The sequence below is a fragment of the Adiantum capillus-veneris genome, chromosome 9 (genome assembly GCF_014529385.1).
Source record: "Adiantum capillus-veneris isolate H3 chromosome 9, ASM1452938v2, whole genome shotgun sequence".
In the NCBI taxonomy this organism is placed as follows: domain Eukaryota; kingdom Viridiplantae; phylum Streptophyta; class Polypodiopsida; order Polypodiales; family Pteridaceae; genus Adiantum; species Adiantum capillus-veneris.
This window is the reverse complement of record NC_140939.1, coordinates 111,651,321-111,678,065: the sequence shown is the minus strand read 5'-3', so window position 1 is coordinate 111,678,065 and position 26,745 is coordinate 111,651,321. Positions and strand designations below refer to the sequence as shown.

Here is a 26,745-nt window from a genome sequence, read left to right as displayed (position 1 = left end):
AAGGGTGAGCGTTCAATCCATCAACTCACATGCAAAGAGTCCACATAAAGCTGAGCTTGGAGAAAAGCTAAGCCATGCGTTGTGCGCGTGTGTATGAGAGAGAATGAGAGGGAGGGAGGCTTCCTAAGCACACAAAGCAAATTCCCCATTTGAATAGTTGAGCGTGTACGTACTTCCATAGCGTTGGAGTAGAGCGGATGCAAAGCTAGAGAGAGAGAGAGAGAGAGAGAGAGAGAGAGAGAGCGCAATCTGAGAGGACTTTGAGGATAAAAGGGGTGGTAGGTAGGTATGTGAAGACAGCAGACTACCACTCTCCTACCAGTGCCCTATTGAGTTGACACAGAAGAAGAAGTAGAAAGAGGAAGATGGCCTTTCGCTCATCAGCAGCAGCAATGAGCCTAGGAGGAGGAGGTATGTATGTCATAGACAGCATAGGAGAGTTAGCGGTAGACTGGCTAGAAACGGACAAGGCGCACATCATCCAGCTCGACGTGCCAGGTATTCCACACTCATTACCCACCACAGGAGGTTTTGGGCAAATTCTCACAATAATTCCCACATTGCGACTTACCTCAACATCATGAGCTTATGTGAGGGAGGCACCATACACCTAGCTAGGTACAATTGGGGGCAGGGAACCGTCGGCTCGGTGGGGGGGCCGGTGGTCCCCTGCCCCCAATCGTACCTAGCTAGGTATTCGGTGCCTCTCGAGCAGAAGCTCATGATGTTATACATTGTATGAAAAAGACTCCGTTTTCCTACATGAGAATTTTTTTTAAATCTTCTTGTACACTCTATACTCTCTCATCCACCCACTTACGCTCTCATTCACTATATTCTCTCTCTCTCTCTCTCTCTCTCTCTCTCTCTCTCTCTCACACACACACACACACACACACACACACACATTCCCACTCTACTCTCTCACTCACTCGTCAACCACACATACGTTGACCCACTCTATACTCTCTCTCTCTCACTCATCCTTCACCCACTTAGGTTGGGTTCAGACTGAGCTGGTGGAAGAAAGAAGTCTTCGCAAATCTATCGTCGCCTAGTGTGAACAGTGTGGAGACGGAACAGTGAAAAAGCAAAGGGGGTTGAGAGAGGCCATCAACTCTTCCGAGGGGGGGGAGGGAGGTCGGAAGAAAAATGGAGGGCCCGGCAGAAGAGTGCCTCAACCTCAACCAATCAACTTTTGCCATGGAGCATTGACGCCCCTTTGCAGTTTTCTTCTGCCACCTAGTCTGAATCCACCCTTACACTCTCGTTCACCCACGAGTCTAGCCTATCCTCTCTCTCACTTACTCTTCACCCACTTACACTCACTCCACTAACTAGCTCAGCCTCTAGGAGACTCTCTCTCTCTCTCTCTCTCTCTCTCTCTCTCTCTCTCTCAAACTAGTCTTGGGTTCAAGACTCATCCCATAGATTTTTGAGGTTTCTTGGGGTTGTTTCTACAATGTTAACACTTCTCTTCTCACCTTCTTCTTCTTCTCTCTAGACTCTCACAATTGTGAGAGGAAGAGATCGTTACAAACATGTAGTAAGTATATTAAGATTGATTTGTGCATGATTTGATTAGATTACTAATTGATAATAACTAGGGTACATATCTTTGAGGCCTTGAAGTTTAATTGGTTCTCTTTGTCCTATTACCACTTCAAAAGTTGGTAAAAGTTGATAACTTTCATCATGTCCATTTTCAATGTTTGTAGAATTTTCTTACCTTTAAGTGTGGTTGTATGGGTAACAATGCTATAGAAGAATTCTCATGAAAAGATGTAGCCAAAGATGGTATAATGAGGTGAAAACAAGGGCATGCAATCTCTTTATAAATTTGGTTTTTTTTATGATGCACCGCTTGCTTTGCTCACATCTCTGTTCACATGCATTTGCATACACAAAATAATCCAAGAGTCACCTCGAGGAGGTCACATAAAATACATGTACCTATCATGTGGGTTCAACACATACAAAAGCAGCTAAACTGCCTGTTTTTGAATCCACAGGACTAACAAAGGATGATCTTAGCTTGCAAATCTTGGCGGGTAACATCCTTCATATAACCGGAATGTACAATGATGGAAGGGTTATTGGCGGAGGCCTTAGGGATGGAATACCACATGTAATAGAGAGGCCACGAGGCAACTTTCTTCGACAATATAAGCTTCCTAGTAGCACTCTCGTCCACTATATCGAAGTATTTGATGATGAAAATGGGGTCATCACAATTACCATCCCTAAAAAGAAGCCCTACGTACGCAACATTCCCATTTATGTGATGAACAAGCTTTAGTCTTGAGACACTTGAAGGACAGATAAATGGGTGGCCTTTACATCTTACTATGTTTGAATGCCTAATTTCTGTTTTTTGGCTCCTTTCTTAGCTTTGGGGAGATGCCTCTTTCCAATTAGATTTGGCAAGCAAGATATGTAGATCAAGATATCATGCATTGCCAATCAAGTTTTCACACTCCATACCACCTACTTATGAGATTTCAATTATCCATTCTACACTTTGAAAAGGATCCTTTCTTAAACTGCATACCATTTTTCTTCTGTCCCTTTGTAGACACTAGCTTTTGATAAAGTTAGTAGATCTTTGCGAGAGAACCTAACTTTGCAGTATTTATATCTACTCAGGCTTTTGATGTAGCTTTGTGCTATTGTACCTCCTCTGAAACTTCAATTCATTAAACAATTTTGTACCTTTTAAGAAAAATAATGGATAACCTTGAGTTATTCAAAAGCTAACCTTGATCTCCTATGTGGCACAACCGCACCTATAAATTTCATAACTCCATCAATAACTAATCAAAATAGTAATTGAATCTAGTTGCATAATCATCAAGACGGGTTTCAATCATACAAATGTTTACACGATGCAACCCAATTTTGTTTCGTTGTTCAATCGATATTCGGGGAAAAAAAACATTCTCTTGACCTTGTTTTTTAAGGTCAAACAGATGAGACAACCAGGATTTGCACTCAAATCTAAGGTACTTACTAGGATTTATAATTAAAATGCCAATTTGTTGCCTTAGAAATTAAGGTCCAAAAAAATAACAACCTAATTTTTCATGTTCAATCGAGAAATTTCTATACTATATATAATGGAGCTTAAAATTTTCAAAGGAGAGAACCTCCATGTGTTACAATTTGATTGGTTCGTTTCAAACAAACCCTTTAGAAACTTTTAATTTGAAATGCATAGTGGGTCTAGCATCGTTTCATTAATTAATTTTTTCAAGAGATTCCCCTGCACCTTAACTTTCAAATGAAACGCTTGACTAGGATGCGGTGCACGCATGAGGTGGCCTGCAAGCGAGCTCCTGCTTCCTCTATTCCGTGCGGCACGTCTCCCCCTCCTGCAGGCGCCCTTCTCTCTGGTACCGCCACACCCCCAACGCTGCTCTGCACTACATGTCGGTGCATTCCAACAAATTGCACCTACTTGCAGGGGACACACACAAGCCCTGTCCGCATACTGGCACCCTCCCATGCAGCAGCGCCGTGACTATCAAATAGCTACGCATGTTGATGACATCCTCCCATGCAAGAGAAACAAACAGAGAGAGAGAGAGAGAGAGAGATAGACAGAGAGAGAGAGTTTTGTAGCCCTCAGAGTGCTCCGAGATGCGTGACTGTTTTATTCTCATGTCGATGTCCTCATTAGCGCTGGCAACGGACCTGCTGACAGCTGGGACGCCCGAGGATGGCCAGGCTTGCGGCTCTCTCTCTCTCTCTCTCTCTCTCTCTCTCTCTCTCTCTCTCTCTCTCACGTGTATCAGCTGCACCCTTTTTCTCCTCAAAAAATTGATAGCATCTTCCTAGATTCCCCACAAATTGACCTGCTCGCAAGATTACGGCAACATACTAAGATGGTGGAAAATGAAAAGATTAAGTCGGATGATCTCGAAGTCAAATTGACACTACCTACATCTCATGTGAAACAACATGAGAGTGTTGTGTGTGTGTGTGTGTGTGTGTGTGTGTGTGTGTGTGTGTGTGTGTGTGTGTGTGTGTGTGTGTGTGAGAGAGAGAGAGAGAGAGAGAGAGAAAGGGCGGTGGTAATGCATGTGCTAGTCTCCACCCAACCGTGCTATCTTATAGCCTCCCCCTAGTGTACACACTGTCCGGCCATGTCGGTGGCCTTGCCCATAGGACCTATGTCCTTACATTACCCCCCCCCCTCCCCCCCCCTTGGAGAATTGTTTTCCTCCTCGAAAACGAAGGTAAGAAAACGTTTTTTAAGTGCGGAGACATTCTCCCATGTAGAACGTTCTTCAGGTCTATCTAGCCATTTTACTAGCACATGTCGTCTGACATGATGTAGTCTGGTGCGAAGCTCATGAGAATCCAAAATCTTTTCGGGCTCATGAGGAATGCTTGGCGGTTCGATAAGGTCAACTAACACACCTGTGTCAATGACGTTATCATTTTGTCCTAGTTGTTTTCATAAACGGCTAACATGAAATACAGGATGAACTCATGAGTGCTTTGGAAGAGCTAAGCTAACTTATAGGCCACTTGACCTATACGTTTGAGAATGGTAAATGGTCCACAATAGCATGGTGAAAGTTTAGCAACTTTTCCTATCTTCAGACTTTCTGAATGCTTCGGAACTTTGAGGAAACCTTGTCTCCTTCTTCGAAAGTAGCAAGACGATGATGCTCATCTGCGTACTTCTAATATCGATCTTGAGCTTGCTTAACATTTTGTCGAGCAACTCAAAGCATGTCGAAATGGTCTTGGAGAAAATCCTTTGCTTGTTGTATCTTATCCTTAGCCAACCCCACCGTAACGGGTGATCTAGGTTGAAATCCATACAAAAGCATAAATGGACTAAACCCTGTAGTCACATGCTTTGAACTATTATAAGCAAATTCCAATATAGGTAAGTAGTCTTCCCAATTGGTTTGCTTCTTGCTAGCGTACGTTCGTAGCATATCCTCTAGCACTTGATTAACTCTTTTTGTTTGACCATCCATTTTTGGATGATCAGCCATACTTAGATTAAGTTTAGTTTCCAACTTTTGGAACACAGCACTCCATAAGTGATTATCGATCTTTTGATCTCTATCACTAATTTATGGATTCTCTTCTTCTTCCCTAATTGGAGAGAGACCTCTTTTGGAAGTCTCACAAGGAGGCTTCCTAGGTGTTCTCTCGTCATGGTGGGGAGCTTGGAGAATCCCATGAGCACAGAGCTGTTGTTGCACTTCACTTTGGAGAGATGGATTGCCCATGGCTTGTTGAAGCATGTAAACAAGATAGTTAACAAGTATCAGGGCATCATTAGTAACTTGCTCATTAGAAAAATCAAAGTTATCAACATTAATTTCACTCTCTTTACTATTGTCAACCATTCTAACAACTTTTAGGTGTAAACTTTTTAGGTGTACTTTGGCACTTCAAGCCCTAGTTGCTACTCCTCTTTACCCCTTTAGAAAATGCACTCAAGCTACTGTACCCGTGGCTTGAATACCATTAATTGCAAGGAATAGAAGAGAGGGTTGTTCAACACCAAAACAGCACCGGCTCGTGTCAAGCTTCTAATAACTCAATAGTGGTTAAGCCCCGTAGGACTCCACTATTAAGACTATAGCTCTCGATGGGGATGCCCCGTTAGCTGCACAAAGACAGGCGCACTACAAGGCTAAAAAATCCCTATTCTACTTACTCACATGCAATAATAATACCAACCATTTATAGCTAGCTTGAGGACCTCCCTTCTTGAGCAAGAAAAGAGAAACCTTGTGCTCTAATACCAATGTAACATTTAATGGCCTAGTAACTTCTGTGTAGTGGAAATTAATATGAACGTAGTGGGCATTTCATTAGAATAGATTCCTAATGAGAATTACAAGAGTGCTTTAGAGATGTCTTTCCAATGGTTGGAGACTTGTATTCACTATGAATTTGAGGTAGGAAATGATGGTTGTCTGGATAGATTACATTGTGCAAGGCATCTAGTCGCTCCATCACCAATGATGGGCCACAAGTGGGACATGCACGATGGCCTAATGTGGACAACCTTATACTCATATAAAATCGTTAGAGGGAGGGAACAAACTTCTAATGGTAAGGGGAGAGAGAGAGAGAGAGAGATATCACAACATACCAGAAATCTCTCCAAGGCCAAGGTAGTCGTGCATATCCCACATAAGGATACCTTTCACAATAGCCTCTCTCCTCTCCCTTGCAAGTGAAACATGACAACGGGGATACCATTCCACAAATCCTCCAACTCCCTGATGAAGGGCTCGAGGTAGACATCAATAGTTGACACTTTATACTTGACACAAGCAAAGAGAGAAGTATATTGTAACATTTAATGGCCTAGTAACTTGTGTGTAGCGGAAAATTAATATGAACATAGTGGACATTTCATTAGAATAGATTCCTAAAGAGAATTGCAAGAGTACTTGGGTGGAGAGAGCAACAAAAAGCATAACACCTAGTTAGATAGCATGAACAATACTTTCAAAAGAGAGAGAAATTAAGCTATTGACAACAGTTGAGGACCGTATTTACATGGAGCCGGTTCCCCCTCCAAAAGGCTTTGTATTATGGTTTCTCCCATCAAGAGAGACATTGTACAATACAATTCTTTGTGTTCCTTCAAGACTAGCTAGTGCAATGAAGATGAAAGCTTCATGCACTAAGAAAAACACTTATCAAACACAACATTAATTCTCTCCGGTCTCAGACCCAAGACCTCACACACCTTCGAAGATGGTGAGAGCTAGCGGGGTATGAGAGTAGATTGAGAGGAAGAAGGAGTATTCTTACGAGAAATATGTACATCTCCTCACATAATCACTCATATTAGCATAGCTTAGCTTAGTAATTAGCATGGTAGAGGAGATGAGCATGCATTGAAGCTTGGCTCTTGGTTGGATTTGCATCACAAATCCAAGAGTTGTTGGTGTAGGCCTACCTTCTCACAAGCTTGGAGTAGGTGGTAAGCTTTCCATTAAAGCTTGAGAAGGAGAGAGAGTCTTCTTTACTTCACACATGAGATTCTGTGAGTGTGTGTGTGATAATTCCTTGCAAAAATCAGGCCCCTCTCTCTCTTGGTCGACCCCTCTTGCTATTTGCTCATGCTACAGTTTCATTGGACCTCCCTAGGGCTAGCCAATGATAATTAAGCAGTATAAGTGATAGCCTTCTAACATGTGTCCCCCTTTTCCCTTTTGTGAGAGCTTTATGTAATTAATAAATGCAACTAAACTCTCATTGGACCCCTTTGCCTCCTGACCAATAGGAATCAGGCAAGTCATTGGGCTGTTGAATGCTCATTGGACCCCTTGGGAGACTGTCCAATAGTCTTCTCCAATAGTTTTTAAATTAATTATACTATATTTACTCTAGCCTAATTCTCGTTGGTCCACCTCCAAGGCCATCCAATAGGAATTGGGTACACCTTGTGGGAATCTGGCCTAGGGAGTTGACGTGTGTCCCTCATTCCCTTTGTGTAAAGGGAGCTTGTGTGTGTGTGTGTGTGTGTGTGTGTGTGTGTGTGTGTGTGTGTGTGTGTGTGTGTGTGTGTGTGTGTGTGTGTGTGTGTGTGTGTGTGTGTGTGTGTGTGTGTGTGTGAGTTTCTCTCTCATCCCCTACTCCCAAGGCTCGCCCCCTCCTATGTAGGGATTAAAGACTTTTGGGACACACACAAAGCATCCAATTCCCCCCATGCTTGACCTTTGGACACAACCTTTGAATTTTAGAACCTTAGCATTTTGGAAGTCTTAATGGGCTGAACCTTAGGGTCTTTTAAGCCCATTGTTGCACATGGATCTTTTGCAGATGGCCCCCCTTTTGGATCCCTATTTTCCCTCCTTTGGATTCCTACTGTGGCCGGTCTGCTAGCTTAACCAATATTCTAGCTTTTTCTCCCCTGGCACTTCCCCATATTAAATGATCAGTTTAACATGAGAAAATCATTTAGGAGAATTAGATATTGATTATTATGACATATATTGCCCTTTTCTGTTGTCTCCCATGGTGGAATATTGTAGTTGAAGATCACTAGAGGCCAAGTGCTCCATGATGTAGACTTAATACCAAAGGGTTTGACACCATCACTTGCTAACCCAAGCCCCTCAAGTGTCGAGGCTCCAACCCAAACTCTGGCCATTGAGTTTTGATGTGCCTCCATGCAGGTGAATCCATCACGACATGCATGGTTCCATAGTTTGAGCGATGGTTGGCCTTCCATGTGAGAAGCCTTATCGTAGACCTGTTTTTTATGAATACGGTGGGATAAGTGGAAAATATCTCAATACCTTGCGGGGTAAGGGAGCCCCGCTCACACCTCTCTTGTAGCATGATTCTCCACAAAAAAGACATGAAGTAGAGATTGCTTGCTCATTGCGGTAGAGTATGCAGTCATTGATGCAAGCATGGATATGCTCCTACTCCATGCCAAGTGCATTGACATATGACCTCACTCCTCGACAATCCGATGGCATGTGGTGATCTTTACGAAGCATATTGCCCATCAAACTACAACAAAATAGGAAATTAATTAATACAAATGCTATGGGGGACTAAAGAATCAATTAATACAAAATTCATTTACTCAAGCAGTGCATCGCCACTTGCATTGCTCCAACCTATTTTTTCTTGCAAGTTGAGGACTTCCAATGATGCTCAAAGCACCGAGTAATGTGCACCTTTGAAGAGGGGTGTTTGGGTGCTCAAAAGCAACATGTCCTCCATTTTTTTGTGCCCGAGTAGTGCATGGTCTACGATCTTGTTCGCCTCACGTGTGCCAACAACTCCTCAACCATATCAAACATGTTCTCATCCTCAAACTCAGAGTGTCCCTCAGGTGTGTGTTGAGAAGCTGCCGAGATAGAACCCCCATTGTGCACCATGCATTTATGAAGCTCACTTGCCATTGTCTTTTGGCTTTTTGTGCCATTGCATGGTGAACACCAATCAATGGGAGCATCACCAAGCAAGGGGGGAGGGGGGGTGCTCCCATCAGTGGCTCAAGCACTATGCCGAGGGATCAAAATCCCCTCCTTCTTCACATGCTCTAGGGCAACACGTCTCAAGCGAGGGATTTCCCTTTTGTACTTAGCACAAGGTGTTAACCACTTGCATCCACTTCAAGTAGTCATGGGCCGGGCTTGCCGGTCCAATAGGAAAATGGTAAGAGTGATCACTGATGAGAGGCGCACTCTAACTGGAACATTCAAGGGTTAGCAAGCTAAGCATGGGTGCCCAAGTGTGAATGGGCGCTCATATAAACGTCACCTAAACCTAAAAATCACTCATTCTCTCATTTGTGCAATTGAACAGTGCTCTTGCTCCATCTCCATCTTCTTCTTCATCTCCTTGTGTGTGTGTGTGTGTGTGTGTGTGTGTGTGTGTGTGTGTGTGTGTGTGTGTGTGTGTGTGTGTGTGTGTGTGTGCGTGAGAGAGAGAGAGAGAGTGTGTGTGTGTGTGTGACTGAGCATTGCGACGACACGGCGACGACCAGGAGGTTGAGTGCGGGGCACGGCAGTAGCTCCCTCTTCTTCCCGACGAGGAATCCTCCACCAAGGCGAGCATAGGGCAGTAAGTGACACACCCTTGCTCTCTTGAGCTTGCTACATTAATCTGGTTGTGTGCTTGCAGCCATTTTCCGGGCTCGCACACAGTGTACGGCAAGTCCCTTGCTTTGACACGTGCGATAGATGCGCACATTTTTGGCACCGCTGCTCTGCCGAGGAGATGCCCTACACTAAGCTTGAATAGCACTCTATGTTGCTTTGTGGTGCAATAGGAGATGTAGGAAAGGTAGAGAAAGAAGGTGTGTGGCTGTTGAGAAGGATTTGTGAACTTTGTTTTTGCTACAGTGTATTGTTTTCTGTTAATAAGGTGTTAAATTTTTTTGCTGCAATGTATTGTTTTCTATTGTAAGGTGTTAGATTTAAGGTATTAGATCTATAATGTTAGATCTGTAAGGTGCAGTAAGTAGATATGTTAGTTAATTAATTGTTATAGTACTGTGTTAAACAATGTGTAACAGTAGCTCTGTTAGTTGTAAATAGGTAGGTTGGGTGTGTGTGCGCGAGCGCGATGCGACCATGGCGACCTTATCCAAAAAAAACTAAACAAATTATTTAAAAGGAAGGACCGGGATTGGGAACATTCCCCGAGCCCAAGCCGAGGCTCAAGCCTCAGTCACGCTTTGCACTTACTTATTTTAGCCTCACGCCTAAGTAAAAGTCAACCCTTTTGAGGAACATCGGAGCTTCGAGTAACCGAATGCTGTGCTGAAAAGCACACCCACGACCCCCTAAGCGATACGCTTGTTTCAAGCTATCACATGCTCTAATCCAAATATCAATCGTAAAAAGACATTAAAAATACAAAAAATTCAAAAAACGGGGTGCAAAATGCCCAAAAAATCAAGCGGTTAACCCTCAAGGGTATCCACTGACGCTTGTAGGGTGCCAAAGGCACATGCATCTGTGCTCCGGTTGTGTGCTAGAGATCAAGCAACTAGCGAGCACTTCGACCTACGCGGTTCTCAATACCCACCTACCTTAGGTTTCGGGCCCTTGGCGGGGACACAAGGTAGTAAAACCTAAGAGCCAAACATAGCAGCTAGTGACTCTTCATCTCACTATGATATTATGGAAGGGCATCCTACACCAAACCCTGAACAAGTAAACAAAACATACTTATCTGGGGCCCTTAGCCTAGATCTAGTGTGTTTAATCGCTTTATAAAAACCTTTAGTAGAGCTACTCGCTCTGAACCTATGGCTAGTGAAGTTAACAAAGGTGAGGGAGAGGTAGATTAGTCTTTGGTATTTCAGGGGGAGCCTATACTCCCCAAGAGTGTCCACATTGATATCCTACCTCTTCCTTTCATGGAAGACCCTGCAAAGCAATCATCCCCCGAAGTTCTACTACCCGATGGTAGGATTCTTGCGGAGGTGCAAGAAGTTGAGCGCTGTATGTAAGCAGCTAGGGAGAGGGAAATGGAGAGTTTCATAGAACAACACCAAGCCATGAAGGGAAAGACCCCTAGGACAATAGGAATAGCAATAGAGCAATTGAGTTCTCTTGAGTTAGTAGGCAATGTGGGTCAAACTATGGGGAACAATAATGCTTCCACCTTAAGGGAAACCTCTAGTATGCCGAGCCATTTCTCAATGAAAATTGGGAATATGACCTACAAACTGAAACCTTGACTGACATGTACACGGGTTACACATACCATGTAGGTTGGTAAGAAGTTGTACAATCTACTTCTAGTACCACAAGTCTAGAGGAGCGACAACAGATGGTCTACAATGTCATCCATAGCATCATCCAATCGGAGAGGCAAAACCGAGGGATTAACATTCCTTCAATGGGCCTTATGAGATTCTTGGATACAGGCAAAGCCAGACAACCGACACTATTACAAATGAAAACTCCTTCAGTGAGTCCAATGGAACCTTCATATATTATGTCGCCTAGAGTTTTGGTACAGTCTAAACCCACAAGTAGTAGTTTTACTTTTCTAAATCTAGCTCATCTATCTCTCTAAGACACTACAGCTACGACACCTACTCCGATGATAAGTAAAAAAGTACACCTTGGACATTGTTTGTTAGCACTACATCGCTACCTAGTAGCACAGTGCCCCCAACAATACCTATAGGTGTGCATCAAGCCTATGTACTAGTCGCACCTCATGCCCACGTAGCTCCCACACCCCCAATTATGCCAAGGTCTCACACTCCACAATGGCATTATCCAAGCTCTTATTCAAGTGGGGCCATACCATTTAGCAATAACATGTCGTATCCGGCATCGGCTATGCGTAGGACCACACCTATGAACTTTGGACCACCACGTGGTACACCACCATACGAGGTATGGGACCCGATGTCCGTGTGTATGCCAAGGCCAAGGCCGCCGACTCCCATCCCACATGTAGCTCCAAGAGCGCCTGCACCTGCCGCCACTATACTTGCTTATTTAGGAGATTTGGCAGCATTTGCTCAAACCATCGATCGATCTATTGCTGAGAATATATGTAACACGCCTAATAGAGATCCTAGAAGTAAGTTAGTACAAATAGCCAAGCTCACACAAACATTTAGTGGAGACGGGGATGTGAAAAATCATATCGAAGTGTTTGAACAAATATGCAATTCTCTAGGAGAACACAATGACCTCCATAAGAGTAATGCTTTAAGCCTAACCTTAAGTGGAAAGGTTGGGGATTGGTATAGAACCCTAAGGGTGGAAGAAAAAACAATTTACCCTACTTTTAGGAGACTGTTCTTGAAAGAATACATACAAGAGGGAGTGGTTGGGGGTGTAGCATCTCAGCTCCAGAAACCCCAACGAGAGGAAGGAGAGTCGGTGAGAGACTTTATTAGTCGCTCAAAGCATTTGAATTCTTGTTGGAATCCAAATGAGCGCTTCAATAATAACCAATTGCTTGATAGATCATTAGGGGATTACAACATGAGGATATCTACAATGGCCTAGTCATTAGAGGTATCACCACTTGGGAAGCAGTCACCACCAATGCGATCCAATTGGAGGATAATTTAATGATTCAAGGAGAAAGAGTGTTTGTTGAGCCTAAATCTACTAGCTCGCAAGCATCAAGGCATAAGCCAATGACCCTAAAGCCTATTGCTAAGGAGCCAAAGATATTTGAGATGACTTTAGTAGATCTCACCAAGGCCATTCAAGAGAGTCTTAGAGACAATCGTGCTTGTTTGAGGACAGATCAAATGGGCACACAACTGGTCGGACAGGTAGCCAGACACCACATTTGTACTCTATTAGTTTTTTGAGCTAGTGTAGTAGTACTCTGTCTAAATCTTGATTCTAGAGTAGTGGATCAATTCCCTGAGTTGTAATGATGTAATGATATTTGTAAAGGTCGATGTGAGTCGGCCACTGGCCATTTAGAATTCCCTACGTATAAAGGTCAATAACCTAAATGCAAAAGGAGTCTTATCTTTAGAAGAGGAAAGAGCACTGAAAACGTACACTCAAGCTACGATTCTGCTCCAACTTGTAATCATCGCAACTAATGATTGGATAATCTATTTTCAATTCCAAAACTTGCATTGTATTCCTCTCTCTTTGCTCTTTCAATTAAGTGGAAGAATTTTTAGTTTTGATGTGGTTCACGACTACACATCTGTGAGCCTTAATTGCATATTTGAGTGCTTAAATCATTGTTTTTAGTCGTTTTGACCATAGAAGAGTGTTCCTAGACCATAGGGCGACCTGTCTAGTAGTTTTGATGCAGTTTTCATGACCTTTTCATGATGGATTGTAATTTTGGTACCTACTTGGATTGCGACTAGACTTGGTAGGATTGTGCCTTTAGCTGTCCTATACCTCGTCCTAAAGTTGTTGCATTTTGAGTCCGTTCGAGTGTCAAAATGGCGTGATGACCTAGAGCTATGAGAAAGGAAATAGGCAGATGTTCCTGATCATTGAGTGTTGGTTTGCTTGAAGAGTTATTGTGTTTTCTTGTTTAGGTTCACTTCTTGAGATTGACGATCTCAAGGAGTCTCTATGCCCCATTTAAGTCACTTCCCTGAGTATTGACATTATGTTAGTATTAAAAAAGCTATGCTGCAGACGTCCGTCGTGCGGTGACTCACTAACATTGGCGTCGTTGCCAGGGACATGATCCTTAGATGGTGAGTGACCTAGTGCGTATTTAGAGTATTCCTTTTTTGAAGATTTGTCTCTCCATTCCATTTACACCCAGCAATGAAGCAGCTAGACACAAGGTTTAGTGCTTGGTAGAGTCTAGAAGTGGAGGACTTGCTAGATCCATTCTTGAGAAGTAAAGAGGGTTGTGAGTGAGATAGCCAAAAGTATTTCATTCTTCAATTTTCTCTATGATTTCAGAGTGTAGTACCGTTTTTCGTTTCAACTTTATTGTGTACCATTCTGTTTGTTTTTGTTTCTTGTTTCATTTTAGTACTTAGGAGTAGGATAAGTAGAAACTGTCACCATCAAATATTGGGCTAAAAGATTGAGGGAAAAAAGTGTGAAAACCATATTTTGGCTAAAATGATCATAACTCTGAAATTCTGAAAATTTGATGGTAGAGACCTCAAAAGTGATCCAAATTCAAAAATTTGTGGATCAAGGGCATCAGCAGACTCTCTAGAAGCAATCTAGAAAGTTTGGTCAGAATCTGTGGAGGAACATGGATCGCGATCCATGTACCCTAGAGACCATTTTTTGCTGAAAAGTGATCAATGACATTATGCATCACTGGGATAATGCTCTGATCAAGTGTTTGCTTGAAAGAAAAACTCAAAAATCACATCGAAACTGATTGTTAGGGCAAAAACATCAAAAATAGGGATTCAGACACAAAAGTTGGGTTTTTTTAACTTTTTGGAATTCAAATTCAAAAAGAGGTGAGATTTGGCTTCTACACGGGATAGAGAACCAGCAGAACAAAATTCATGAAAAAATGATGTCAAACATGGATCACGATCCATGTACTTTGTCATTTTGGGTTGATATTTGACAAGTACATCCCTGATATCATTTGGAACAACTTTTCCAAAAGGCACCATGTCAAAAAATTAAAAAAGTTGGTCAAAATAGCCAAATACAGAAACTAGTCAAAAACCGCGGGATAGACAGAAAAACTTGCTTTTGAGTGACAAAAACTAGTTCAAATCCAAAACTTTTGATACCATAGCATCTAGTAAACATGATGATCCTAATGGTACCAAGAAAAGTCAATTTGGCTTCAAAACATGGATCGCGAGCTATGTACCTCATGAAAAACATTTGAAAATTTTTTGGCTAAGATTTGAGCAGTAGGTAGCTGAGACATAGACAAACACTTTCCCAAAGGAACCATATGCAAAAAAGTTGTAAAAAGTGATCAAAAGAGGCAAAACAATTCACTGTCAAAACTCTCGCAGCAGCAGACTATAGAAGCCAGTTTTGGTAGGGCAAAACTGATTCAAATTCAAAAATATTTGTGGACCAAGCTAAAAACATTATAAGCTATCAGTATACCAAAGATTTAGATCCAAAAGTGGTGGAACATGGATCGCGATCCATATACCCCTAAGAAAGTTCTGGACAGAAACTTTTTTAGCCTGTAGCAAAGACAACTGTGAACAAAAATCCCCAAAGAAATTTGTCAAAAAAGTTCAAAAAGTGTGTGAAAAGAGCCAAAAACAATTCAAGATGAAATCCTAAAACAGACCTGTGAATTGACTTTTGCTTGAACTAAAGTGATCCAAATCACACAAAAACCACATAGCAGTGATCAGTGGACCAAGGAGAAGCTATGTGCCAAGTTTCATTACCATTTGACACATAGGTACATGGATTGCGATCCATGTTCCTTTGTCACAGGCTGATACCAAATTTGGTCCATAGCTAGGGGACATCATAAGGAATCCAGTGGTCTTCTCAAAACTAAATTTGGATATAAAAAACCAGATCAAAAGCCTTGAACTGCCAAGTACTCTGAGCAAGTGCCAAAATTGACCTAACTTTCAATCCAGAGGTCCATTTGAAAAAAAAATTGATACCATATGTATGATCTACTAATCATGTTGAATCTGATGGTACCAAAAAAGTTAATTTGAGCTCCAAACATGGATCGCAATCCATGTACCCATAGTGACAGCTTGACTTGAAAATTTCCAAATCGGTAGTGCAAACACAAGGAAACATATCCCCAGGTCCAACTTTGGAAAAAAGGAGCAAATTTGGGTCAAAAGGGAGCAAAACAAGTGGCAAACAAAAAACCACTTTGCAGACCTAGTGTTGGGCATTTGACCTATCAAACCAATTCCAAATCCAAAAAGATTTGAGATTTAGCTTGTGGACATAGAGTGCAACAAGCTGCCAAGAGATCAAGTCCAAATGTGATTGAACATGGATCATGATCCAATGTACCTTTTAACCTCAAAATTTGCTGAAAATTGGTATATAGTTTGCATATGGCCTTATCTACACACAGTCCAAAATTAGTGAAAATTGGTATATAGTCTGCATATGACCTTATCTACACACAGTCAAAATTTGGAAAAATTTGGAGAAAAAAATTTGACAGAGGAACATGAATCGTGATCCATGTACCTCATCATAGTGGGGGTATCTGACTTGATGATCTTGTAGATATACTTGAGTACATCCCAAATCTCACGTTTGAGCTAAGAATACCCTTGGGAGGCCAAGATACAATCCAAAGTTCATGTGTTCTAGTCTTGAGACTGTTTTGAGTGCTATTTCAAGTGCAGTTCACTAAAAGTGCTTCAACTTTTGATAGACAACTCCAAATTGACTTAGGGATAGCGAGGAAGAAAGCTTGTGGGCAATAATAGCACACAGATAGAGCTGAATTTTTCTAGGTTTCCTAATTCCAAACTTTTAGGGTACCTAGAACTATTTTTCAAAAACCAAAAGAGTCACAAATTCCTGACTTTTGAGAGACCTGATCAGGGGCAGCAAGGGATAAGTTGCACTAAGCCAAAGTGAGATTGTGAAGGACTATTTTAAGAGTTTTGAGTGAGCCTTAACCATGACAAATCATCCACCACCAGGGTTCTCTACTCCACTAAGAGACATGATTAACGCAACAAATGCTGCAATGCCTTCAACAATGGAATTGAGAGAATACCTAGAGGAGAGGCATCCTTTGATCAACAAATCGAACATGAAATTTATCAGAACCAATGAGACCATGAGAGTGCTTACCGACTATGCTCATGAGGGCTTACATAGATTCATAAATGCGGATCAATATATCTTCTACAAGTGTGTAGAACCTTATGCTAGAGAGTTGACCACCCATAAGAATCTCTATGCATTGACGTATATAGATGGTCATGGAGTGCAAGTTTTAATGGTAGATAAGTATGGACGTGATTATATACTTGTTGATCCAATTGAATTAGAACGATACACATACAAGGCTACTCAAATTTCTACTTACTTTCAGCCAAAAAAATGCCAGAGTACACATTAGAGAGGATCCCACCGGAATTTTCTCCAGGATGAGAGGATAGAACAAGAGACATCTTTACAAGAGACCATGGATTGGTTAGATTGGTGACTAGACCACAATGGTTAAGACCATATCAAGTGGCTCAATGTGTCAAGATAAAGTATTGTGGGTCAAGGGATCCATATGCTCATGCCTCACTCTTCAAACAAGTGTTGAGAGCTGAACAAATTGCAGATTTCCATACGCAATATGAGGGATTTGGGTTGACATTGGAAGGAACGGCCTTCACTTGGTTCCAACCACTAAATAGAGATGATTTTCTCAACATAGCACAACTCTTGCAAGAATTCACAGAGGAGTTCTCGAAAAGAGGAATCAAGCACAACACAATGTCCTAGGTCTACGCTTTCAAACAGAAAAGAATGAGAGAGTGAAGGAAGCTCTGCCTTGGCTTCAAACAATACATAGATAGATGCCCTATGAGAGAGCTACCGCAAGATGAGAGGTTATCAATTCTCTTCATAGAGGGCTTCAGGAATGACACTATAAAAAAGGACCTACATTTGAAAGGATGCATGGCATTTGAGTAAGTCACTAGAGAATCTCTTTATCTAGTTGACAATTGTAAGGCCTACGGAGAGGTGACTGAAGATACAGACAACACGACTAGTAGTGCTTCATCTCCAAAGAGCGAATCAACAACAAATAGAGATGTTCAAACTCCTTGGAAACCAATCAATGATCAAGTGGTTGAGGGGGTGATTAGAAGAATAAGCGAAGGCTACAACCAGAACCTAAATGTACGACATCCTCAATTGAGGAGATGTAATACTTGTGGAGGGGATCATCCCACTCCATGGTGTATCACTAAACCAAAATTGCAACCACTTTTGCATGATGGTAGAGCAATAGTCAACTACACTGGTCAGCCAGCTTATGTGCCACAATGCATGAGAAGCTTGTACTCCATGGATGCAAATATGCTCATGTTCATAGCCAATCATCGGGAGTATAGTTCAAAGAAAATTCTTACAAGGCAACAACATCTATTAGCTAGATCACCAGCTATGAAACAAGAAGGTTCATGCTATGAGTGTGGAGGTGATCATTGGGCATGAATTTGTTAAACAAGGGTCCACAAATAGAATTATTTGTATTCTGTGAACGGTGTGGAAGAGACCGTCTACTCCAACACTGTGCTAAGAATCCAAACTACAAAGGGAAAGCAACAATGAATGTTGTAGGCGCGATGCCTTCTTCAAGTGGATCTAAGGTAAAACCCACCATTCCTTTAAACGTAATGACTGGAGCTCAATCTCAAGAAGCTGTTAAAAATACAATCGTTGAGGAGAAAGGCACGTTGCCTATTCAAATAGAAATTGAAAACTTATCGGTGAGAACAGGAAGAAAATCATGGAAAGCCAAATGAGACAACAAAATGAAAGCAAAAAGGCTACAGGAGAAAGCAGCTTTAGAAACTCAACTAAATCAAACAAGAGAATAGCTTAGACAAGAGCAAGAAAACAAGAAAATCACAAAGGGACCTAAAGAGTCAAAGACTAACTCGGGAGGTTCAGTCTTGGTCAACAAAGTCTTTGAGCTTTTAGATGCAATTTTGAAGGCCTATGAAGCTAGGCTAAAACCCAATCAAACCCAATCAAACCCAGTTCTAGATGCTCCAAAAACAGAGTTGCCAATCCGCAAAAAAATCCAGGAATTGAAAAGTCGTGGTATTGTAAACAAAAGAGGAAGAGCCAGGAGTTGAGGCACCTTTAGATACAAGGGAAGTAGCCAATACCACAGATGGGGTGGGCTCACAAGTAGTGATGCCTATTCCGGAGGTAGAAGAATCGTGGCCACAATCCTTGTGGGAATCGATCAAAAACTAAAAAGATGGTAGTGTTTACAGTTAGGACCTATCCTTGAGATAAACATGGATCACAATTTTTTCCCAGGAGATATTCGATCTCTATACGGGGATATCGGGTCTATTGCATCTGAAGAGAGTAAACCACGCTCTCTAAAGACTTTGCTATCTTTCATAAGACAACTCGAAGCAAAATTGGAGGTTAAAATGGTACCTTCTCAGTGAAAGCCCACACCAAAAATGATGGATACCAAGAGCTTGCATGAATTGATGTCTTCTCCTATACAATGCACACTTTATCTCTCAGAACTACTAAAAATTAGACCGCATCTATGGGGCCAAATGGGCAAAATTCTGGGAAACATGGGATTGAAAATCCCTTCACATGACAACTTGCATATGAAAACAGGGATGACACCATGCCTAAGAAACCACAGAAAAAGCCAGTACCAATAAATAAGGTGGGTGACTACTGTGAAGGAGAAGAAGGAAACACCACCTTACCACTTGAGTATAAAGGCGTAAAGACGATTGCTATAGATAGTGGGACAGGAATCGCCATTGCAGCCAAATAAATATGGAAAAAATGGGGAAAGCTTGGTCTTACAAAAACTCGAATGAAACTGCAATTAGCGGATGGATACGTGGAGAAACCGATAGGAATATTAGAAAAAACCATTGTATCCTCGTGTGGCATAGAGTATGAGCACACCTTTGCCATAATGAATTTTTACAAAAGCAGCAACATTGATATCATACTGGGTAAACCATTCATGCGTCAACTCAAAATAGTACAAGATTGGGGATATGATATATCTACTTGAGACACAAAGAGATCACTATGAAAATCAGTGCAAAGATTATAGTTATAAAAATGTAGAATGAACCTTGAGGGAAGAATTAAACTCCACAAGCAATTTGGAAAGCAAAGTGCATATTTGGATGTACGGAGCTCCTGAGAGTGTAAGTCTAAGGAAGGAGGATTGTATTCTCGATCGACCTGTAGAGGATACATACTATATTCTAGAACCATTTCCAGAGAAATTATTTGAACCTTTTGGATGGGATCAAATACTTGCCACTCTTGATGTGTGTGTGAATGAGGTGACCCTAACTAAATTTTGCGATGAAGATGCCTATGATATAACTCCCTTATTTACAATAAAGGTGTTGAAGGAAGCTAACGAGGTTTGTGAGTGTGAAAGTAGAAAAGGTGAGATAGATAGCTACATCCTAGAGCATGGTTCCACGGTGCAAACGAAGGAAACAAAGCAACCACAAGAATATTTCATCATTGACATACCTGAAGAATCGACAAAAGCTGTCAAAGAAGCCGACTCCAAAAAAAGGGAAAATAAAAGCAGATGAAGGAAAAAAGTTTCCAAGTTCAATGTCAAATGTTCAGCAAATGCAAGATCAAAAGAAGAACAAGGAGAAGAAAGAAGATCAATTGTCTCCTACAATGATAAATTCAACATATGCAGAGAAATGGGACTCAAAATCACATGTTCAGCTGTGATAGATCCATACGCGACAAAGAATATAATGTCTTATGGTACATGAATAATGATGGGAAATCCGCCAATCACTGCGCTAGAGGAGATCGTGTATACAAGTTCAAAAATACTGATTCCTAGCTTTTGCATGGCACAAGCAGTACTCAGGTTGAGTGCTGGGGAGTGCAAGGATACTTTTCACATAGTTGAATCCAAGAGAGTTTGACCCTAACAGAAAGCTGGAGGAACATTTTCTTTCAACCACAAGGAAAATCTTCAACAACAACACCATCAAAAACCCCAAAAGCACCTCAAGTCAATGCAAAAAAGGAGCAACCAAGCATTGCAGAAAAAGATAAAGCTAAGTTAAAACTTGAAGTATATTAACCTTACAAGACGACTTTACCTTCAACAAGCCTACATCAAAATTCCAGCGGAGCCTCTACATCAAGAGCCAAACCATTGACAATGCAATGGAGACCGAAACAAAAAGTCTATCAACCAAAGTTTCCATCACATCAAAGCATTAGGAAAAAGCCAAATAATGTCAACCAAGTATTGGTATCCAAAGAGCACATCAAAGTCAAAGACCCAATTTGGATACATGAAACACAAGTTCAGCATCAACAACAAAAGATGACAGGGTGGGTAGCATCAAACGAGGCAATCACTGCCCAGGGCTCCTTCCAAGGAAACGCTATTGTTTGGGCCAAAAAGCCCAAAGTAATAGCCTGGACCTACCCACCTCAACCAGTGAGTTCTACAAAGAACAAGAATCACTATCAACACAAGGCAAGCAACGGAAGCAGGAGAAACCACAATAGCATAAGGCATCAAAAGAGAAGATCAAAGAAGCAAACAATGCGACAAGTTTAGGTACCAAAGTCAATCGCTAGTCAAATTACCCAAGAGAGACAGGTGAAGTAGCGGATGATTTCAGTCAAGCTACTCGAATCACAAGGATTTTATAAAGGTAACACACAAATATGGTTACCAAACATTGTAGCTCAACCTGGAACAACAAAGATCAATCAAGAAGCACAAGGCTCCACCCAAAGAAACACAATCAACAGGAAGAACCAACAACCAGTCACCACTCATAGTGCTAAGAATTCTAGATGGATACCTCATTATCAACTCCAAAATCAAGGCTTCTACAAAGGAAATCATCATATATGGATACCAAAGCCTAGTGTCAATCAAGCCAAAGAAGCAATCACACACGGACCAAAGGCAAGGTGGGTTCCAAAATCTCTAGTAGAAACTCAATCACAAAGAACCCACACCTCTCAACAATTGCTTCTCATGGAAAATAACGGAAAGGCTACATCAATCCCTACCAGAGCTGAAGGACTTGTTTCACAAAGCAGTGTGAACATACACCAAGCAAGTCAAGAGGAGCAAAATGGTGGCATCCAAAGATCAACACAATGGAAAAGGTCTAAATTTCCAAAACTTATGAAATTGGGTTTCTGGCCTTGAGCAAGTAAGTCCAAGTCGCCATTAAAAATACATGGCATACAAGTCAGAGTCAGGCAGCTAAGCCACTAAATGAGCAATGTGTTAGTCCCAAACCTTCATGTAATATGCTTTATGGTCTAAGCATCTTAGTTATTCTAGGTACTGCTCAAGCTGAAAAATTTGAGCATAATTACGTTGTGTCGCTCATGCTGGTATAGGTGAGCATAAGAGTCAAACTCATTGTAGTATAGTGGTAAGTGAAGGAGGAAGTCCAAAAGACTCTCATGCACTCAGCACTGTGAGGTATGAGTGGACAAGCTTCTACATCAAAAACCCTTCTTGGAAACGTGGAAGCTATTGAGACATCCTTTGATGTTACATGTGTTACATTTATTCCTTGAAGCACCCATCAACTCCATCTCTTGCACTACATGCTTTTGTTTGAAATATTCTCATAAGCATATAGAGTGTCCCATATTTGGCACTTGCATTAGACACTCTTCGTTCATTTCTCCCAAGCACTCACCTTTCATAACAGGTACTTCAAGACCAAATGCTCAACCCCAATAAGAGCGTATACCAAAGGCACTTTTTATCCACTGGGTTTTTCCCTTTGTTCATCTAGGTTTTAAGACCCTAATCTAGAAACCCTCATTATTGACTTCTTGTATATGTTTCTTCTACATCAACAATAAGGAAATGTCTACCCAAATCAATCAACAACGACTTGGAGCAAAAACTGTAGGTCTCCATATCAAGAGAATCTTTTATCTCCTCCAAGGTCGAAAACAATGCTCCATCAAACAATGGCAAGTCAAAGAATGGCCTACAACGACAAGCAATGAAAAATTCAACAAGCAAGCTATCCACAACAACCATATGTAGCTCACACAGTGCTTCAACAATGGCTACCTATTGTGGAGAACTGAAGTTGCAGTGGATCTTGAAAGAAAATCCATCATAAATTCCATGCCCCAAAGAGGATCAGTTCTACAAGCTCAAACACATCAACATCCATCTTCATGGTGGCCAAGACTGGCAACAAAGAGGCAAATGCAAATCAAGAAGAAAAGTTTCCTCGAAAATCAAAGATCAAAGATCAAATCATGTATCAACAACATAGCAGATATGAATCACTCAAGGAAGGGGAGAGCGTCATCAACGCCAAAGCACTTCCAAAGCTAAAGACCAACCTTGAAGACAAAGATTCAGCGATCAATGGAAAGATGAAGAATGTCATACAAAGACAACAGACAAACAATGATAACTTCAACGAAAAAGCTCCCAACAACAAAACATAAGGAGTTCCATAGTGCTAAAGCTAGTGAAGTATTGCAAGTCAATGACAAAGACAGAAACATCAAAAGAACTCTTCACAAAAGATATTAATCACTCAAGGAAGGGGGGAGCGTCATCAACGACAAAGCACTTCCCAAGATGAAGTCCAACCTTGCAGACAAAGCTGAAGACAAACCTATGACAAGATTGCACAAGGGCACGTCAAGGGACGACACAATTTAGGAAGGGAGGAATGTTTGAGGACAGATCAAACGAGCATCCAACTGGTCGGACACGTAGCTGGACACCACATTTATACTCTATTAGTTTTCCGAGCTAGTGTAGTAATACTCTGTGTAAATCTTGATTCCAGAGTAGTGGACAATTTCCTGAGTTGTAATGCTGTAAGGATATTTGTAAAGGTCCATGTGAGTCGGCCCCACTGACTATTTAGAATGCCCTAGATATAAAGTTCAATAAGCTAAATGTGAAAGGAGGCTTATCTTTAGAAGAGGAAAGAGCTCTGAAAACGTACACTCAAGCTACAATTCTGCTCCAAATTGTAATCATCGCAACTAATGATTTGGTAATCCGTTTTTGAATCCAAAACTTGCATTGTGTTCCTCTCTCTTTGCTCTTTCAATTAAGTGTAAGCATTTTCAGTTTTGATGTGGTTTGCAACTACGCGTCTGTGAGCCTTAATTATAGTTTTGAGTTCTTAAATCATTATTTATAGTTGTTTTGACCATAGGAGAGTGTTCTTAGACCATAGGGCAACCTTTCTAGATAGTTCTGCTACAATTTTTCAAGACCTTTTTCATGATAGATCGTGATTTTTGTACCTTGTTGTATTGCAACCATACTTGGTAGGATCATGCCCATATGTGTCCTAGACCTCCTCGTAAAGTTTCGTTGCATTTTTAGTCCGTTTGAGTGCCAAAATGGTGTGATGACCTAGAGCTGTGAGAAAGGACATAGACAGATTTCTCTGATCATTGACTGTTGGTTTGCTTGTAGAGTTGTTATGTTTGATTTTTTAGGTTCACTTCTTGAGATTGACGATCTCAAAGAGTCTCCATACCCCATCCGGGTCACTTCCCTGAGTATTGACATTATGTTAGTACCAAAAAGCTATGATGCAGACGTCCATCGCGGTGACCCGCTAACAGTGCTTCGTAAAACAATCATATGTATCCAAGAAGGGAGCAACAATGGTGCTCAGTATTCTATGGTCCACATAGTACCAGTGAATACCATACTTTTATAGTAAAATTCAATGGGAATTGCAATGCTTGTGTGAGGTATGATCATCAAGCTAAGGATTGCATAGTATTTAAGTGCACAATGGCCAATAGACCAACCTTAGCATGGATAGACACACCTCAATTTCTTGCATTGATGCCGGCCCCACTCTTGAACGAACATCACAACAATGGTCCCTAGGGCCCAAAATGTTGTTCAAACAACACCCTTACCACCTCCAGTGCTAGGACTGCAATCAAGAGACCACCTCTTCAATGCTATGAGTGTGGAGGTCTAGATCATGTGGCCGAGTGTCCTATTAGGCTTCAAAAGAGCACCACACTAATGCAAAACAATCAAGCGAGCATGTCTACAATGCTGATACTCATGTGTAATCGATGTGGCATAGATCATTTGATTTCCCAATGTCTGAATAATCCAAATGCACCGAAGATCACACCATTGAACTTGATTGAGGTTATCGAGGGGCCATCACAAAGTACACCTATAGTACCATTAAATGTACTCACATGATCGATTCTCCAAAAAAAAAACTATAGTCTTGAGGAAATAGACATGGCATCAATTGCCCGATCTCAGAAGAAGAAGAAAACACGCAGAAAGAGATCGCAAAAAGCAGCAAAGTCAGACCCCAGTTTAAAGACAAACATAGGGACTGGTGATGACCTCGTATATATGAATGACGTTGAAGAGGATTTTGATTCGGGTGAAACCATGGAGACCGAAACAACCACCAGGAAAGAAACCAACAAGGAAGATCATCATGAGCCACAATGGCTAGGATCCAAGAAGAAGATAGGAACTTACCCAAACCCTACAGAGGAGATCGAGCGAGTCAAGCAATTAAGGAGTTTGGTAGAAGATACCCAAAGGGATCTAGAGTCAACACCTATAGACATAGTGTTCCCTATACAACAGCAACCTCACAAATTCCATAGACCCCTAGCCATACCTAGTGTCATCCAAGAAGAAAATGACTTAAAGTCATGGTAAAGTGGGCGTACTCACTTCTTGTTGGAAAGAATGTTTAGAGAGGGACTACCCGACCCTATCAAAGAAATCAAGATCCCATCTTCCCCATGTCAAGGGACTGAAGCCCAAAAGGTGCCGTTAAATATTACCAAACTGATGGATTTCATGGCTTCAAAAGTCAGAACCATCATTATGTCCAAACTATAAGTTATTCTTAGCTCTTCGAGCTTTCCTCAATGGAGAACTAAAGGTCAGGCTACCACAATTTGCACAGATGGATGGAGCTAGGGAGATGCCAATAGAGGAGGAACACTTAGATCCACAACCCAACATAGATGAGAACACTATTGTAGAAATACATGTTAACAAGTTGGGACAATACTTTGAGGGAGATGAATCCAATCCAACCGTACCAATCACTACCAAGGGAATAACTATGAAGGGAATCCTTGATGGTGGTGCTGGGGTTAGCATTGTGACTAAACATTGCTGGGAAACTATGGGAAGACCTCACCTTGGGACCACAACCATAGTAGTAAAGATGGCCAAGGGCTCTATTGTTAAATCTATTGCGATGCTAGAAGATCTCAAGATCAAGGTCTTTGGACATAAAATAAGAAATACCTTCATTGTTATGGATTTCTCCAAGCACACTATGGCATTTGAGATGATCTTAGGACGTCCTTTCATGAGGAAAGCAAAAATGGTGTATGACTAGTTTAAAAACCATGTCTACTTGCAGTTCCAAGATTCTGTCATTCGAGTGGATCTTGCAACTGGTCAAGCACATCCACTAGGAAACAGGTTTATAATTGATCATAGATTTGACACCATAGTTCACTAGGTCCCATTGCAATATTGTTACACATGTAAAGTGGACACTAATATTGGGGAAGATTATCCTTATATCGACGTTGTCGTGCTGTGACACGTACATAGTGGGAACGCATGCTACAATATCTATCTTGTATTTTTTTTAGATACATAATTATATTTCCTATAATGTACATATGCATATGTAAGTATAAAAATAAGCTTTCTATCTCATCTTATTAGTTATCTCAAGGGTAATGTATTCTTACTTTACCATCAAAAAAATACTATGGGAAAAGTGTCAATAGCTCCGCCTCTTTAACTTGGGGCAAAAAAACATTGATTCTTTATTTCTACTATTTCATTATCATCTCACACCCTAGCTAGATCCTATATCTAGGGTAAACTCCAATATATATATATTCTATGTATTTTTTATACTTTTCTTATATTTCTTTTTAAATAGCTACTAGAAGAGAATCAAATCCTAGTGGGACACTAGGTGGCATGATTTCAAAGATACACTTATTTTAATGCATTATTGCAAGCATGATTACAAAACTTTGTCAAGGAGCAATGTCATGATTTCATATGGCATGAGGTGTCCTTTGGAATCAAATGAAAGTC

At 41.2% G+C, this 26,745-nt stretch overlaps 1 protein-coding gene across 1 annotated transcript; it reads left to right on the top strand.

Annotated features, from left to right (window-relative positions):
* Positions 1–292: 292 nt before the first annotated feature.
* Positions 293–2,757, top strand: LOC147450988 (17.4 kDa class I heat shock protein-like). Its single transcript, XM_086519950.1, has 2 exons — positions 293–498; positions 2,013–2,757. The coding sequence occupies exons 1-2, from the start codon at positions 366–368 to the stop codon at positions 2,297–2,299; spliced, it is 420 nt and encodes a 139-aa protein (XP_086376076.1). The 5' UTR covers positions 293–365; the 3' UTR covers positions 2,300–2,757.
* The last annotated feature ends 23,988 nt before the right edge of the window (positions 2,758–26,745 follow it).